General features: G+C 46.2%; 3 protein-coding genes across 3 annotated transcripts; 1 reads left to right on the top strand and 2 right to left on the bottom strand.

Moving 5' to 3' along the window:
- The first annotated feature begins 2871 nt into the window (after nt 1-2871).
- On the top strand, nt 2872-3301 carry LOC122109597 (10 kDa heat shock protein, mitochondrial-like). The gene has a single exon (XM_042682080.1). It carries the CDS (start codon nt 2872-2874, stop codon nt 3178-3180), a length of 309 nt encoding a protein of 102 aa, XP_042538014.1. The 3' UTR covers nt 3181-3301.
- A 4160-nt stretch (nt 3302-7461) lies between these two features.
- Nucleotides 7462-8481, bottom strand: S100a8 (S100 calcium binding protein A8). Its single transcript, XM_042681908.1, has 3 exons — nt 8384-8481; nt 7802-7963; nt 7462-7661 (listed from the first exon to the last, which is right to left on the bottom strand). Exons 2-3 carry the CDS (start codon nt 7940-7942, stop codon nt 7533-7535), a joined length of 270 nt encoding a protein of 89 aa, XP_042537842.1. The 5' UTR covers nt 7943-7963; nt 8384-8481; the 3' UTR covers nt 7462-7532.
- A 6882-nt stretch (nt 8482-15363) lies between these two features.
- On the bottom strand, nt 15364-17709 carry LOC122109477 (protein S100-A15A). The gene is made up of 2 exons (XM_042681907.1): nt 17560-17709; nt 15364-15586 (listed from the first exon to the last, which is right to left on the bottom strand). The coding sequence occupies exons 1-2, from the start codon at nt 17707-17709 to the stop codon at nt 15410-15412; spliced, it is 327 nt and encodes a 108-aa protein (XP_042537841.1). The 3' UTR covers nt 15364-15409.
- Nucleotides 17710-18100: the final 391 nt, after the last annotated feature.

Genomic DNA, 18100 nt, shown 5'->3' with positions numbered 1-18100 from the left:
TGTGGGAGTTGAGGTGTTCCTCACAGGTGCCCAGTGAAGCCATACCATGGAAAGATCTACAATGAATGCAAACCCTCCCTATCCTCAACCCTCAAAGGGATTGAGAAAAAGGCATTCACCAAGACAATAGTACAATAATCTCCAAAATGGGTTGCCACTGCTTGGCAATAATGACAATGTCTTTCACCACAGACACCGAGGGAAGAGCCATGGTATTCAGCTTGTGACCATCTCTGTGTCTCAGATGCCTGTTACCTTGAGAACAGGGTTTTTTATAACATTCATGTCTGCACCAAGTCCTGAATTATCAAAGTAGTGTCCTGCTCTCCACTTCTCTTGTTTGAATAACCAGATGTGGCTGGGATAGCTTAGGCATGTGGCAGGCAAGAGTGCATATGCCCTACTGCTGTGGCTCCAATTCTTAGCTGTGAGCAGCTCAGCCCCTCAGGCAGCAGGGATGTTCTGTGCAGCCAAGGTGTCAACACCTGTAATGCATTCAGCAGCGAGAACCACAGGCCAGCATCCAAAAATGCCCTGTTGCACCTGTTACTACCATGGGTCAGAATTCACTCCCACCTCCCAATGGCATAGGTTTAATGCTTCTCCTAATGGGACCTACAGATTGTCATATGTAGGTCCCAGATACCATGAGTCCAAGAAAAGTCTGGGTCTCCTCTTTTTACCTTTCATTTTGATAGGAGGATAGAGCCACTGGCCTCCTGGGAACTTCATTTTTCAATCTGTACCATTCATCCTGAGACATTTGTGTTTTCAGTGTCCCTTTATCAAACAGTCATACCAACAAGTCAGTAGGAGACAACCCAGGCTTTTGTCCATATCTGTGCTCATTTGAGTACACCAGTTCCCTCTCAGGTACATCCAGGTATGTGAAGTACCCATTTCCCAAGTTCCTGAGCCCCAAGAATAGGTAATCATACAGAAGGCCAGCAACCAGGACATCATGTCTTGCTCTCCTGTGCCCACATCCACCCCTTACCCAGCTCTCTCTGCTTTGATCTATGCTGTCAGTTTATTCACATGCATGGAGTGTGTCCCAACTGTCACTCTTTGATCCCAATTGATAGTCCACATACATGTCTGGCCCCCTTTGCTCAGTGAGTTCAGGGAGTCTTGTTGGTCCTCAATAGCTTGACTAGTAAGATTAGCTGTCACTGCCAAAGTCAACAACAGGTTGGATACCATTTTTCCATGAACTGTGTGCTTGTGCCAGTTTGAGAACACAGCAGAATGATTTGAATTCCTTAAAAGCTACCTCAGGAAATCCTCTGATATCACGGTGTAAGTTTTCCCAGTTCAAACTGCTATTTTGCACACAACCCTGAGGACCCAAAATTCCCAGGAAGATGCTCCATCTGAAGGTGACAAGCACACTACAAAGACTATATAAGCTTGGGCTGAGAATGTGTTTTAGTGGTAGCGTGCTTGTGTAGCATGCATGAAGCCCTGGGTTCAATTCATAAACAGAAAAGGTCAGAAGTGGTGCTCAAGTAGCAGAGTGTTTGTCTTGAGCAAAAGAAGCTCAGGGACAGTGCCCAGGCCCTAAGTTCAACCCCCAGGACTGGCAAAAATAAAAGAATATATAAGTCAAGGGAGCACACATCCCCTGGTCAGAGAGTGGTCATTATTAGGGTCTCTAGTTCAATTGTGCAAAGCCTGTCTGGTTTGGCCATGAGATAGGTAGCAGGGCAAATGTGCACAATGTACATGCATTCCTGTGCCATGGGCGATGCCTAAAATCTGTCTGATTTTACATCTATGTTCCAGATTACCTTCTCTCTCCAATCAAATGGGCGTTGGCTAATGGAAACTTCAGAGCTTCTAAGACTAGAAGGAAGTTTCCTCCACTCTAAGAGGAAGAAGGAATTGTTACTGGGGAATACCCTAAGAGTTTAGAGAAGCTGAAATACCAGTCTTCTCATTCAATGTGTGAGAAGGGCAGCCTTGTCAGGAAGGTTGCTCATACCAGGAAAGACTTGCTAATACCTCAGGCCCTGCAGCGTGAGCAGGAACAAGAACAAAGTCCATCAGGCACCTCCTTTCATGACCTGTCACTGTGGACTGCAAAGACCCTGCAGGGGGTTAAAGAGAAAGAGTTAGAGAAGCATACAAAGGGAAGGCTGGATGGAAAAATAGCTTCAAAAGAGCATCTCCGGTCTGAAGTAGACTCTCTGACCTATGGTAGAGAGGAATCTAATCTTAGCTTTGCCACTTCCCAGACTGGTAAACACCATCATTTCTTTACCCCTCTAAATTTTCTCATATATGAAATAGTAATAGTGATTACCTCTCTTATATGGTTGTTACAAGACAGTAATGAGGTAAATTACCACTGTGTCTCATACTAAAAAAGCAAAATTATTAACACACATAGTAGACATATCTTTTTTTATCTTTTTTCCTTAAAAAAGATAGTTGGAACAAGGCACAATGGGACTAGTTACTTGGGAGATCAAGAGACTCTTTCCAGGCCAATCAAGGTAAAAAATGGAGACTCAATTTGAGGAATAACAAAAGCAAAAAGTGTTGAAGTTATATGACTCAAGAGCCTGCCTGACATGTGTAAGGTCTGAGTTCAAATCCCATTACCACTGAATATGTAGGTTAGTCAGACAGCCAGGCACAGTTGGGCACAGTTAGGGCAATAGACCTGGAAAAAGACATCTCTAGGTACAAGGCAAAGTACATTCCAAAAAATTCAACCTTCACTTTGTTCCAGAGATGCAGGAAAAGGGAAGGTAGGACAGACTTGAGTGGAAACCACAGGTAAATTTCAAACTGCAATGGCTAACAGCTCACAACCAGGGATGTCTCCTTGCAGCGTCGGCGTGAGAGCAGACTCCACGAAGAGTCATGGCCAGACAAGCATTTAGGAAGTTCATTCCTCTGTTTGACCGAGTGTTGGTCGAAAGGAGTACAGCTGAAACTGTAACCAAAGGAGGCATTATGCTTCCAGAAAAGTCTCAAGGAAAAGTATTGCAAGCCACAGTAGTGGCTGTGGGATCGGGCTCTAAAGGAAAGGGTGGAGAGATTCAGCCAGTTAGTGTGAAAGGGGGTGATAAAGTTCTTCTCCCAGAATATGGAGGCACCAAAGTAGTTCTAGATGACAAGGATTATTTATTATTTAGAGATGGTGACATTCTTGGGAAGTATGTAGAGTAAATACATCACTAAAATGGCATCCTGTGAAGCTGCCCATTCCATGGAAGTTCTGAGATCTTTCATCATGTAAATAATTTCCATATCTCCCTTTTATAATAAACTGATGGTAACTAAGCTAAAAAAAAAAAAAAGCTCACAACCAATCAAAATATCATAGACAAGATCAATGAGCAACGTTCATTGGTTCTTCCAAGCATCTAATTATCATAGAAGTTTATCAATGCCTGAAGCTATACAGATAAAAATTTCTAGACATAGCCCATTGTGTAGCAACTCCCTCCCAGGACCACCCTTGCTCATCAAGAGTTCTTTTTTTTCTTCTTCTTACTTGAATAACTCCATACTTCCATGCTTACCCTTCATTGTCCATGGATTTCATTCCCTTAATTCCTGAAAACAAAGACCCTGTGAGTCAAGAACAGCAGGCAACACAAGGCAGCCAGCTTCAGAGCACCATCCAGGCAGGAGTTGCCAAGATTCCATCAAAAGAGCTGTAACTCTTTCAGGGTTCCAATGGGTCACCAGCAGCCACCATAGCAGAAAATAAAGCAGTATCACTGCCAAAATAGATGATAGATGAATAGATAGATAGATAGACAGACAGAAACCTAATTGGAAGAATATTCAATAATATATAAAGACTTCCAGAAAGAAATACTTAAGCAAAAATACAATTTTTTAACTTTGACCCTTTTAATATTTAACAAGATGCAAAAACCATGGCAGTTTGGGTTTAACATCTCAGCTAAACTATAAAACCATATGACCCTGTCCAGCAGATCTAAAGTTTCTCTTCTTTACCTGTTGTGAGCTGTTAGTTAAATGTACTTTGCCACTTACTTTTCTTAAATATCAGAGAATGACAAGGAAGAAGCAAGACCTACTTCAGACAGTAGAGTGAGATCAGAAACATTTTGTCTTTTTCCAAGTTTGAAATTATTTTCCTTTCACACTGACACACAGCTAGAGCCCAGTAAGCATGGGTATAACTCCCTCCCCTCTTCTGCTCATATGAATTTAGATCGAATGGAATCTGGACCCAACCAAAAGGATTTGGTTCCCCAAGTAGAAAATGTCCTTCCCATTGGAAGTAGCTCTTTTACTCAGTTGCTAAAGAACAGTTGTCCAATTCCAGATTTTCCCCATGCCATTTTAGACAATTGTCACAAGAAAGCCAGGACCCTTGGGTGAAGAAAATGCAAAAGCAAAATTTCAGACAAGGTCATCCTTATAAGGAAATCTCAGTGGCTGGATCTGCCTCAGTGGGTGAAGCAAGATCTCTTTTGTGGGCTCAAATGTTGCAGGAGAGTTCCTGCCCAAGCTGTTTCTTTCTCAACTTCCCAATGCCTTGTTTTTTTTTCTTTTGCAGCTGGGGAAATCGGAAACCAAATCACCTTACGCTGAGCCACAAACCCGGACTGACTGTGCTTGGAGGTTCCTGTAATGCATGAAATGTTGTTTGTAAATGATGATCTCCAAATCTGCTCCCCCACAGAGCTCTGGGGAACTTCCCTCCTTACCTTCTCCACTAGCTCTACCTGGGCCTCCTCCTCTGCCCAACCATGAGCTCTGGAACCAACTCTTGGTAGCTCAGCACTAATCCTGCCCTTCACAACCAGTGCTCCAGTACTTATGGTTGAACTTAACAGGGCTCCAAACACCACCTGCCTGATGGCCTCTCTTATGAGCACTGAGAAAGCAGACTTGCTGAGCTTTCAGATAAAGGTAAATGTTATCGATAACAGTAATAACAGTAAATCTTTCCCCCAAACAATGTGTTACTAGCAAATCTAAAGTCTACTTTCAAGCGCAATCAAAGATACTAGGATATGTTGTCCTTAACCTCAGCATGCATGCATGCGTACACACACACACACACACACACACACACACACACACACCATCATGAACATCACCATCATTGCCATCATCATCATCATCATAATCATCACTACCATCCCTCTTAGGTAACTGAGATGTAGAATCAAGGTGGTTGCTTCTCTGGTATATTACTGAGTTAAGTTGTCTACACTTTATACTCTGTTGAATGAAGGTGAGATGTAGATAGATGAACCTAGAACCTTCCTGTCTTTTTTCCCTCTGGATCATTTTGGTGCCTGCTACTCACCTTCAGACTATGTGTTGGAGAAAATTGTGGCAAGATGACTATGGTTCCTCTCGGAAGTGACTAGGCCTTATTTCTGCATGGTAGAGTGTGTTTCATGGTCCTGACTTGGGGCAGAGCTAGCTTTGAGAAATGGAGAAGGATAGCCTTTAGCAACACTGAGAAAGAAGCAATTCACTCCCTGAGCTTCCCATTTACCCTAGCAGGGGCCCATGTCTGTATGCCAGAACTAGATTCCCATTCCACTTTATTTCCCACTTGTACCTTTCAGCAGGCTTTCTGCCAACCATTTTCACTGATCTGTTGTTGATAATAAAGCTGGCAGGTAATTAAAAACATTGGACCGTAAGAGATTAAGCTCTTCCTTTTCCTGTTCATTCGTGTTTTAATGTATTTAAATCTACTACAAACAAAAAGTCTAGTAATCTGAAGTGAGTCATCTTGTTGGAAGCCAATTAACCCAAGAAGGATTTTGTTGAGGCAGAGGTTACTACTGGTATAACCCTGGTGCAATGGCCACCTGGTATGTCTTGCTTTTCCAAACAACTCTCCTCATCAGCCCAGAGTTGAGTTTCTTCTCTTCAGCCCAGGATCCTGGGGTCCAATATACAATAATAATCATCCCAGAGCGGGTTGAAGGTTTGTGCAGTGTTTGTGCAGTGGCTTGGTGCCTTGTGTGATGCACAGGGATTTCAAGCCAGCCTTTGGTCTCCCTGAGCACAGGACACCCCCAGCTTGCAGAACAGAATAGATCATGAAGGAGCTTTGGGAACAGAGCAGGAACTAGTCCAGCCTTTGGGCAACACACAGCCCCACAAATATTCTAACCAGCCCCAAAAACATAATGTCCACAGCAATACTCCAGAAGCCAACAGCTGGGAACAATGTTTTTAACCTTGTTGAGGATTTTGTTGTTGTTGTTTTTAAGCATCTAGTGGAAGCCAGAGAAGAATGTTCTGTGCCTACACTCAAAATATTGATTGATAATGGTTGTGGAATCAATGGCAATTTCATTTCACAGAGGTATGGACTGGCCGAGTCAAGGACTCTGGTTTAGTTATTCTGATGACAGCTCCCTACCCCCACCCCATCGCTGACACCACTGCCACAGCACCTACGTGAGGATGGCAGTTTCTCAAGCCACAGTTTAAAACTTCCTTTTAGGCGGTTAATCGCTGGTGAAAAGTGCCCGTTCGTCTCTGGCCATCTCATTTTACCAAGCCTTTGGATAGCTCCGTGGTTGCAATGATTGGGAAGTTAGTTTAGTTAATTCATAGATCATCAGAAATTAGAGGAGCATTTGGGGGAATTATCCTTTGATGTGAACATTATTGACATGTTGACCCATCCACCCTTTCAGATACCATTTAATTGGGTTGGTATTATTGGTGGGGTGGGAATAGATAGGGAAGGAAAGCTTCTGAAATTCTTATGGTTGAACTGCAGAAAGAAGGGGAGGGCTTTTCTAGTGTTATTTAAAATGAGATTCTACAGATAGTAGTACATCAGCCTCTCTTTCTCTCTCACAACACACACACACACACACACACACACACACACACACACACACACATACACATCTACATAGCTACTTCCCTAATATCCCAAGAGCCCAGTCTAATTTATTTAGCTGGAAATTCAAATTTAGCTCAGTGCTTTAACATCACTCTGTTCCCAAATCATTCATTTAAGAACCACTTGCAAAACAGCTCTGGTGTTGCAGACTTTTTTCTAAGTCTGGGCTGGAAGAGATTGAAAAGCCTAGGGAGCATGCAATGAAGACACAAGATGATGTTTACAAGCACAGACACCCAAAGTGCGATGAAGGTGAGCACACGACAATTTTCTTCAACCTCTGAGTTTTCTTTTTTTTGGGGGGCGGTCTGGTCGTGGGGCCTGAACTCTGGGCCTGGGCGCTGTCCCTCAGCTTTTCAGCTCAAGGCTAGCGCTCTACCACTTGAGCTACAGCACCACTTCTGGCTTTTTTCTTTTTTTGCTTATGTGGTGCTGAGGAATCGAACCCAGGGCCTCAGGCATGCAAGGCAAGCGCTCTACCACTGAGCCACCTTCCCAGCCCCAACCTCTGAGTTTTTCCAACCCTTCCTTCACCCCCTGGAGCCTTATTCCAAAAAAGAAAAGCAAGAGATTCAGAGTCCTGAGGTATGAATGACTTTATTATTCTATAAGAACATGCCCATGTGCCGCTCTCCAAGCCTGCACAGTTCTGCTAGTTCTTGTGGCTGTCTTCATGGGCTAACACACCCATCTTTATCACAAATATGAGGAACTCCTGGAAGTTGATTGCCCCATCTAAATTGACATCCAAAACTTTGAACCAGGTGTCTGCATCCTTGTTCTGTGAAGATTGAGGGGGGGGAAAGTCAAAGGGTAAAAGATCTTGGAGAAAACTGAGGCATGTCTATCTACAGTGGCTCAGAGACACTGGCATGATTGGAACCAGGCAGAGAACCCCAAACACAGCCAGCCCCTCCTCACCTTCAACAAGTTAGGAACCTCTGCCACTAGCAACTTCTTCAGGTCATCCTTGTAGAGGGAGTGATAATTCCCTTGTGTCAGGGAGTACTTGTGATAGACATCAATTATCCCGTCCAAAGCACACTCCAAGTCAGACGGCATGGTGCTCAGTGATGTGTCCACCTGAAAAGAAGAGCCACACGGGAATCCTGACATGGGGGTGGTAGAGAGTGAAACTAAAGAGATACCATTGGAACTCTAGTAGTGTCTTTGGCCTGGCCTACACCATCCAAATAGCTAAACCAACAGGTGTCTGTGGCTCTGGTGGGAAGGAGTGGGATAATATGGATATAGGCATGGGAGAGGGCTCAATACAGACACACACACACACACTTATGGAAGGAACATGCCCTCATCCACTGCACAGTGCTAGAGGAACATTCCTTCCTCTTCCCTGTCTCACTCTAATCCTCTCTGAGCCCCAGGATCTTGACAGCAAACTACCCTGAATGTTCTCTCTTCTCTAGAAGATTAGTCCACTTTCCCAACTCTCCCCCTAAGAGAAGTCTAAAGCAGAGGGCAGACTTGGACAGTCTCACTTACCAAGTGTCCCTGAAACAAGAGTTGACAACGGAGGTACAGGGCTGAGCATCAGCTCCCTTTTATAGCGGAAGGCTTGGCCTCGGGCCATTCTGCAGCAGCAATCCCTTGCAGAGTTGCAACATCCCTGGTTTCCCAACCAGGTGGATGTGCCAATTATTATGTAGATTGAACATCTCTGAGGGCCAGGAAGGTAGGGAAGAGTAAGGCAGAAGGCATTTGCTGGGCACCACCTGGCAGAAGAGATAGGAGGGGACTGTAGCACATACTCCTTTACTCTAGAAGCCTGTCCCTTTCTTCTCCCAGACCCCCACATCTGAGCCCTCTCTGGTGTTTCTGATGCTACTTGGGTGCCTTTGGGTACCCGTAAGTGCACTCTCCAAAACTGAAGCTGAATGTAGCATTTTGAGTATGTGCATAGAAAAGCATTCCCCCAGAAGCTTTCATCTGCTACTCAACCAGATCTAAAGACTTCAAAAAGGCTAAAGAAAACAGGGCTCAGCTGCTGGCTTTTGGTAATGAAAGCTGGAATCTTGCTGTGGGAGTTGTTTGGGGGGCTTCCTGGAGTCTTCATGGGGATGTGTATCGTCAAAGACTGGACCAGTTCCTACCCTGCTATCCACACTCACCATGACCATTCATTCCACTGTGCAAGCTGGGGGGTGTCCTGGGCTATTTGAAGTCCCTCTGCAGTGCACAAGGTACCAAGCCAATGCAGGAACACAGCAGGGAACTTTCAACCCTCTCTGGGATGATTATTGTTATATGCCAGACCCCAAGATCCTGGGCTGAAGAACCCAGCCCTGGTGTGGTGAGAAGGCAGGTTCTTGGGAGAAGCTAGACATCTTCACTCCCAATCAGAGAAGAGGAAGTGACCACTTTCCCAAGATTTCAGAAGCAAATACCCCATTCCTATCTACCACCACTAACAAAATGCCCACTCCGATCAACACTTCCATGGCTGAAGATCTGTGGTACGATTTTTCTCATAGCACAATACATTTCATATTCATGTTATCTCAGAGCCTCAGAAAATGCCTGTTAGGAAGTCAGGATACAGAACTTGCCTGGTCTGCAGATGAGGAAACTCGGGTCTAGAACGGTGAAGGGATTTACCCTCAAGTTTCCCGTGGCAGATGTGTCATCGTTGCACTGAATCCTAGAGAATCAGGCTTCAGAAGGTGATCTAACGAGAGCATGACTTCCTTCCTGCATCAAGTCAACTAATATTGACCCTGTGTTTCACCAAAGCTGGGCCATCATCTCCTCCTTGTGGTAGTAAATGGAATTAGCCTGTCTCCTTCAGGTTTCCAGGGCCATGTGGGCTCCATTATACTATTTGCTTTTTAGCCTTGTGACCTTGAACTAGTGACCTACCCTCTCAGTACATTAGTTATGTCAATTATTAAGTAGATATTAACATTAGAATACTCTTTGAACCCATGGGATGGGTGAAAACATTTCTAAATTGTGTTTCTGACAAAGAGTTAATATCCAGAATGTTAAAGAGCTTCAGCAACTCCTTAACAACAAAACAACCCAATAAAAGAATGGGCAAAGGATTTAAACAGATATATCACCAAAGAATATATACAAATGACTAATAGTCACATAAACAATGCTTAACATCGCTAGTCATTCGGGAAAGGCAAATCATCACCTGTGTTCAGTTGAATACTACTTTGTTTTAAAGCAGAAAACAACAAAGGTTGACAAAGTCATAGAGGAATTGAATGTCGACGAAGGTTGACAGGGCCTGGGAAGGTGGCTCAGTGGTAGAGCGCTTGCCTTGCATGCATGAGGCCCTGGGTTCGATTCCCCAGCACCACATAAGCAGAAAAAAGCTAGAAGTGGTTCTGTGCCTCAAGTGTTAGGGTGCTAGCCCTGAGCTGAAGAGCTGAGGGACAGCACCAGGCCCAGAGTTCAGCTCCCATAACTGACAGAAGAAAAAAAAAGGTTGACAAAGTCATAGAGGAATTGAACACTGTTTCTGGGAATATAAAATGGTACAACTTCTATCAAAAACAGCATGGTAGTTCCTTGATAAACATTGTGTTATCATAGAAAAAGCTAGAAATGGTGTTGTAGCTCAAGTGGTAAAGCACAGGCCTTGAGTGCAAAGAAATTCAGGGACAGCACCCAAACCCTGAGTTCAAGCCACCAAGACCCTGAGTTAAAGCCCAGGCAAATAAAAAAAAAAAAAAAAATGAGTTACCACCTGATCCAGTAATCCCACTTGTAGATGACTACAGTCAGAGTCCAAAGCAGGGTCTCAAAAAGATGTTTGTACACACAGGTCCATGTCAGCTTTGTTAACAATAACCAAAGGGGACAAAGAACTCATGCCCACCAATGAATGAGTGGATTAATCAGTTGTGGTGTGCACGTGCAATAGAATAACATTCAGCCTTTACAAAGGAAGACTGTAGCTACAGCATGGACGAACCTTGAAGACAGCATGCTAAGTGAAATAAGCTAATCTAAAAAGACAAATGCTGTATAGTTCCACTTAAATGCATTACTGAGTGTAATTAAATTCATAGGACAGTAAGTAGAATTCTCACTGCCAGAGGCTGGAAGGAGAGGAAAATGGACAGCCATTTGATGGGTATGGAATGTGTTTTGCAAGATGAACAGGGTTCCAGAGCTCAGTTGCCCAACAATGTAAATGTACTTTAACACTACTGAAATGTACACTTAAAATGGCAAAAATGTAAACAATGTTTTATGTATTTAATACTATATGTATTTAATATTATATGTATTTGACCACAAATCCATAATTTTTTCAATTTTTAATGGTGACCTCTTTAAAACAAAAATTCTATCTTATGAGGATTAAAAATAGAAGCAAGCTAGGTGCCAGAGGCTCCCACTTATAATCCTAGCTACTCAGGAGACTGAAATCTGAGGATCATGGTTTGAAACCAGCTCGAGCAGAAAAGTCCTCATGAGACTCTTATCTCCAATAACTACTCAAAAGCTAGAAGTGGCATTATGGCTCAAAGTGGTAGAGCACTAACCTTGAGCAAAAGGCTCAGGGACAGCACCCAGGCCCTCAGCTCAAGCTCCAAGACTGACAAAATAAATAGATAGTTTTTTTCAAAAAAGAATCAAAGCTAGGCACTGGTAGCTCATGCCTATAATCCTAGCTACTCGGAAGACTGAGATCTGAGGATCACAGTTCAAAGCCAGCCGGGGCAGGAAAGTCTGTGAGACTCTGATCTCTGAAAACCGGAAGTGGTGCAGTGGTTCAAGTGGTAGATCACTAGCCTTGAGCTGAAGAGCTGAGGGACAGCACCCAGGCCCAGAGTTCAAGCTCCATGACTGACAAAAAAAAAAATCAAAATATCTGTAAATTGCCCATTTTCTTACTGTGCATTATATTTTCATAAGAAGTTAATTTAAAATGTGTAGAGTGCTGGGTGGGCTAAGTAAGATGAGCAAAAGCCTTGAGTGCTGCTGATCTATGCCTGGTTCTTGGGCTAGACTGGGAACCCTCCTGGCCAGACTTTTTCTCTGCAGGAGGCATCTTTGCCTCCTAGGACCCAGCACAATGCCTGGCACACACCACAAGAGCAACCAAAGTTGTAGTAAGAGTAGCTAATAATACAGCTAATACAGATCAGCTAACATTCACTACGCATGCGCCACATGTCAGAAAATCTCCTCAGTGCTTTACCTACACCTGCTTAACCTTAGGGGTCATGTATATACTACACACAAGAGGAAACTGAAATCCTTGGAGAGACAGGATATTTAATCTCTGTACGATTTAGATGACATGGTACGATGTGACATAATTCCATCCTATGCCTGCTGGAGCCACTCTACATCCTACTGACATTTCCTCATCCTTCTCATCCAACTCTGACACCACCCGCTGACCCTCATTGCCCTACCCCACCTACCCAGCTTACTATCTACTCTGTGCCACCCAAACCTTATCCTCACAGCACCGACCCATTGGTACAATGATCTGCCTGCGTATTGTCTGTCTTCTCTTTGGGGATTGGAGACTCTCTAGAAGAGAAGCCACACTCACTTCACTCGCAGGATCTAGCACCTATTGGGTGCTTGGTGGCTATGGAGATTATAAATAAGCACAAAGTTGAACTGTTGGCCTTTCCCTCACCCAATGAGGTGATTCTCCTTTTCACATATAATCACTTTAGGTCATTTTTTTGGAAGAATGCACAATACAAACCCATCAACCATCTAACTTCCTTGACAAACAGTAACTCAGTCTCTAAGTTGGAAGCCAGTGGCCTTTCTGCCAGATAATATGACAAGTTTTCAACCAAGGTTTGACCCTAGCTCATACCTATGATGCTCTAGGTACCATTTTATATGACCTGGCATACATGCCTTACCCCAAAGCTGTAATCCTACTTTGAAAAGATTGATGCCCTCATTTAATATTCCTGGCAACCTTGTGGAGTGGACATTATTTAGGCACAATTATCTCTATTTGACCAATGGGGAAATCGAGGCCCAGGCATTTCTCAAGGTCCTTCCCCAGGATCTTGAGTGAGTTTCTGTCATGAGTTAGTTGTAGCTTCCTGCCAGAATCCTGTATAGACTGATCAATGAAACCATGAACTGTCACCATTCACAAGTGTGTCCCCCACCCCTTAGGAAAACAGCCTTGAGGCTCCACAGAGAGCCAGGAGCCAGGAGCCAGGAAGAATTGACTTCACAGATGTGGGTAACAAGAATTGGGTAAACATATTGGGGAAAGGCAGAGCTTGCAATCAACCAACGGATATGGGGCAAGTTGCGGGGAGAGGAACATGTCTCAGTCCTCAGATGTGTGTCCCAACAGATCTGGCCCAGCCCATCCTGATGCTAAGGAAATGAGGACAGACAGAACTGGTAGAGAAATTCCCCAGGAGGGGGTTGGAGGAAGTCACAGGGGCCTTGGGCTTGTTGTATCCTTGGGTAGAACCCAGCACCTCTCCAACGAGGTGCAGGAAGGACTCTCCCTGGCCTGGAGGAAATGTGGGCTGAGTAATCCAGCCTCTTGTCACCATGACAGAACCAAGATGTGACCAAGGGGCCCCACAGGAGGGAAGTCAGGTCCAGGTCACTAGATTCCAGTCCCTCTCCTCACCTTCTTGTATTCCTTCTTCAAACACCTGCTAAGGTGGTGGAGTGCTGGTGCTGGGCCAGGTGTAGGCCAGGTACCGGAACCCAGCACAATCATAGCAGAGCACCCGGGGTAAGGCCGAAAGGGAAGTGGGATGCAGAATCTACCCAAGAGCAATGAAATGAGCTCTTGGTTTGTGGGGGTTTTTAAATCTTTAAGTAGTTATTCAAAGGAGTCTCACTTCAACATGCATCTTAACCAATAGCACCCTTTCATAATTCTCTCTCATCTCTCCCAACCCCACCCATCCCCTCAATTTTCCTAGTTCAATTTTTACATATATACATTGAGTCTGAGCAATGCATTCGCCGACCCTTCCCCTCTTCATCATGTTTTTTTTTTTTAAATGTCTCTACCTCAGTAAACTCAGGACACCAGCTCCCAGACCCATCCTCAGAAAAGATCACCCACCAAAGACAGGCTATGGCAGTGCCTGAAGGCAAAGGAAAGCCTCTGGGGGATTTCCGCCTTCAACTCCTAGGATCCCAGGGAGAAGGTGACCCAGAGTACTGACACACAGGCACGGGTCTCAGTTAGGAGGGATCAGGGACCACAGCAAGGCTTGAGCCACTGAAGCATGAATAAGTCAGAGTCAGCAGCAACACCCATATCTATCATCAGGTTTTATTAGCAAAACACAGACCCAACCCTGCCCTCTTCCAGGAAGCCTGCTCTGGTTGACAGTTCTCAGGTTCCGCTCCTTGTTCTTCTGGTGACAGGTGACTACCATTCCACCAGGTTGAGTTGTCAGCCTAGCCCTGTTTCTCTCTCTGACTCAGCACACACAAAATCCAGCACACAGCCTTCCCTGGCTCACTGTTTCCCACCCTGATACCTGTAATATCCAGGCCATCTACACCAAATCAGTCACTAGTGCCTGAAACCTGGACCCCACTCCGGCTTCCTCTCCTCCCTCAATTTGTCCCCGTGTATGAGATGTTTGCATTTCTCTCATGTCTACTTGCTCCCTTCCATCCCCACCCATTCTCTACTGACCTGGTCCTCACTGGCTCTACTCAGCTGCACAGAAACCCCTACTGGGGATCCCCAACCTCCCTCTTCTCATCCATCCTCCAAGCTTACAGATGGTTTCTGAAAGACCCAGAGCTGGGCATCTGCTCCTGCCTTCCTAAGTTTAAACAAGATCAAGTTAAAATCCCAATGCTCAACTTTCAGGGTCTCCCAGACTCTGGAAAGTCCAGATCCACTCAATCAAACTGAGCATATGTGATCTCTCCTTAGAGAACTTCCAGGTGCATTTCCCCTGCTCCTGGATGCATGCTGAGTCTCCACTGCTGCTCCCTCTGTTTGAAATGCACCTCTCCTCCCCATCCTCCTCCCCTTGTGTAAGATCTCCTTTAAAACAGGGACACCTTCAAGATTAGGGTTCATGCAGTGCGCCCTTGTCTACAGGGCTCCCCTCTAGTCTTGCCTGTGCCAAATGAGCAGCTAGTAGTATGACTGTGAGCCTTGGCTTCCTTTCTTGGTCACCTGACTGAGTAAAGAGCTGCCTCCTCACAGACTGAAGCAGAGGGCAGGGGCTGTCTCCCCGACCCCCTCAGACAGCCCCCTGGAAGCAGTGCTGTGCTTCCTCCATCTGACAAGGACACCTTGGGTTCAAGGGCTGTTTCTTCCTCCGTTCCCAAATGGAATGAACCATCTCACCATATCTTCCTGGACCATTAGGGGTTATCAGGAACCATGAGCTGAATGAGAGCAGAATCATTTATGAGACTGTTTATACATGTATATGTGCATACACACACACACACACACACACACACACACACACACCGTAGTGTTCCTGCTCCGCTGCCCATAGCTAGACCACATATTCCCTGGGGCAGCTGGGAGGGGTGGGGAGGCCAGCTGCTCTCCCTCTAGTAGAGGTTGTGCTGGGCACAGTAGTGGGCACACAGCTGCCGGTGGTACTGCAGGTGGTAGTCCTTCACCAGCTTGCCCAAGATGTATAGGAACTCCTCGAAGCAGATCTGGTTGTCCTTGTTCTTGTCTGCTGCCCGGAACAACTCAGAGATGTAGTACGGCTCGTTCCGGCCCTGAAGAATGGCAGAGGGTCAACCATCCATGGAGGCACACAGTCCAAGCACCAGCCCCACTCCACCCCCACCCCTCAGCCCCGGTTGGGCTGGAGGGTCACAGGATGATGGAGCAGGCCCCTCCTGCAATGGGCCTGCAGGGAAACAACTCAACACTCCTAGACTTTGATGACGATGCCACAGTCTGCAAAAACACTGATGAGGCACGGGTGTGTGCACAGAGGACAAAAATGGTGCCATTCTCGGGCTGTACACAGATCCTGAGCAGCACTGAGCAGCTGGGATCTGCAGATGCACGGTCAGGGAGTTTGGCTTCCCAGCTACACCATAAACTCCCTGAAGGGACACCCAGGTGGGCTTCCTGACCACAGGTCACTGCCTTCCTTCCTACACGGAGCACTCCTCGAGGGCAAGGTGTCCCTCACACCTGAGTCGCAGCGTGACTACTGGGCCAGCATCAAGCAGGGGCATATATTGGCCTACAGAAGCATCTGCCTAGACATTATTTGTGACACTTCGCCTGTGTCAACCACACTGAGTGCAGAATAATGGGAAGGACAAAGCCACACATCCTGGAACTGTCCAGAACGTCCCTAGCAGGTGGAGCTGAGGACTGGGAATGGTGGAGAAGAAGGAGGTATCTGAGGTGGAGCAGGGGCATGAAGAAAATCAAGGATCCAAGCAGAACATGGAAATGGGAAAAATGGAGGCAAAACAGGTGGGGCAGGGCCCAGAGTATGGCAGATGGAGCAGGTTATCACAAGGTTTGGCTGGTAGGCATGAGCATGCTTCACCCCAAGCGGAGCACTCTGGAAGTCAATATATCTGGAATCTGCTGCAAGGAGGTTCCCAGCCTCTCTCCCTTCACCACCCGCTACCATCTACTGGTTCTGCAAACCTATCGCCAGAGGCTTCCTGCCTCCAGCCAGCTGTCTCCACTGCCTGGCTCCAGACTTGCCCAGGCTCCATCAGGCAGGTCTGCCACTTGTGCCCAGGTGTCTGTCCCTGAGGGCCCTATTATCAAGAGCCCTGTCTCCAAATGGGATTGTGAGCCCTTTAATTAAGTGCAGAGCCTGGCAGGCTAGAAATAGCCCCATGGAGTTTTCCCCTGGAAAGGAAAGGGTTTCCTGGAAGCAGGATTCAACACAATAAGGTTCTGCCCAAATTCTCCCTCTCTGGACCTCAGAGGCACACTCTAGTAAGTGGAGGGTGAGATTGCAACTCTGCCCCTTCCCAATGCTGGACATTGGACTCCAGGATGATCCAAGGAGACTCATTTCCTGGAATGGGTGGAACCTGACATTCTCTAGAGATAACAGCCCAGAGACAGTGGAATGGGACAGAGAACAGAAGGCAGCACTGGTGGACACTCTTCCAGGTTTTCCAGTCCTGACGGAGCCCCATAATCACAGGCTAAGCCTGATGACAGAGAAGATAACCAGGCCCCAGTGGATGGGTTTCCAAACAGGCAGCCCAGAGCTGGGCCCATCCGACTGAGAAACTCCAAGGACAAGAGGTCGAAAAGGAGATTATAGTTCTTATCCAAGCCCAGCCTAGGGCCACCCCCACAGCATCATATGGCCTCCTACAGACCAAGGGGCAGAAAAAAACTAGAGTTGTAAGGGTTGGGAAAGTGGTGCGAGGCTTGTGGCATTGGCACTGATGAAATGAGCCTCTGAGAAGAAGGGAGGTGTAGACTGGGATCGTCAGAATAATCACCAGCTTCCACATTAGGGCTAAATCTCAGGGATTAGCAGAGAGCCTCTGGAGAGGGAAGGACGAGAAATAAAAGTGGCAGAGCCTGCCCTCCACACTGCCTCCCTTTCTTCCCTCCTCCAAATTGGAGATTCTGGTGGAAGTCAGCTCCGCCTACCTAAGTATTCTCCTCGCCACTGACCTTCAACTATAACAAACCCCATGTGGATATCCAGGTCCCCTCTCCCTCCTCTACCTTGATCCTGGATCCTACATACCAATTTCTCCATGAAGCGGGGCACATTGTCCATGAGCAGGGCCTTCAACTCCTCCAGGGACAGCGTCTCCATGTCCCCTTCCCGAGCGGCATAGTGGTGAAAACAATGGATGATCTGGAAGAGGGACTCCTCCACTGGTGTGTCTGGCATAGTAGCTGGGTCCCAGCCCAGGGTAGGGGGTGAATGTGGGAGGGATGAAGAGGTGGCACCGTTGGGGACACTTGAGAATCTGGGAGAAAAGAGTAGCATCTGATCTAGATCAGCCCAAGGAGGGACAGATGCTTCCTTCCACAACTTTCCACCACATCCTGTACCCTGTCCTGGGGACTTGCTTCCCATGGTGGCTGGCCCCCTGCCAACCTGACTCAAAAGCACTCATTCAAGAAGCTTCCCTGCACAAGCTCAGAGACAGCTGTATCTCTTCACTGGGACTCGGGCCTCCAGGGTACAGAAAGCTGTGTTCATGTCCCCTCCATCCCATCTGTTAGGAAGACAAGCTAAACACTCTAAAGTGACTTGGTGTTTCTGTCATTCACAGTGG

Source organism: Dipodomys spectabilis, unplaced genomic scaffold (assembly GCF_019054845.1).
Source record: "Dipodomys spectabilis isolate Male_0828 unplaced genomic scaffold, ASM1905484v1 ptg000069l, whole genome shotgun sequence".
In the NCBI taxonomy this organism is placed as follows: Eukaryota; Metazoa; Chordata; class Mammalia; order Rodentia; family Heteromyidae; genus Dipodomys; species Dipodomys spectabilis.
Note: the sequence above shows the minus strand (reverse complement) of the source record. Positions and strands in the feature narration are given on the sequence as shown.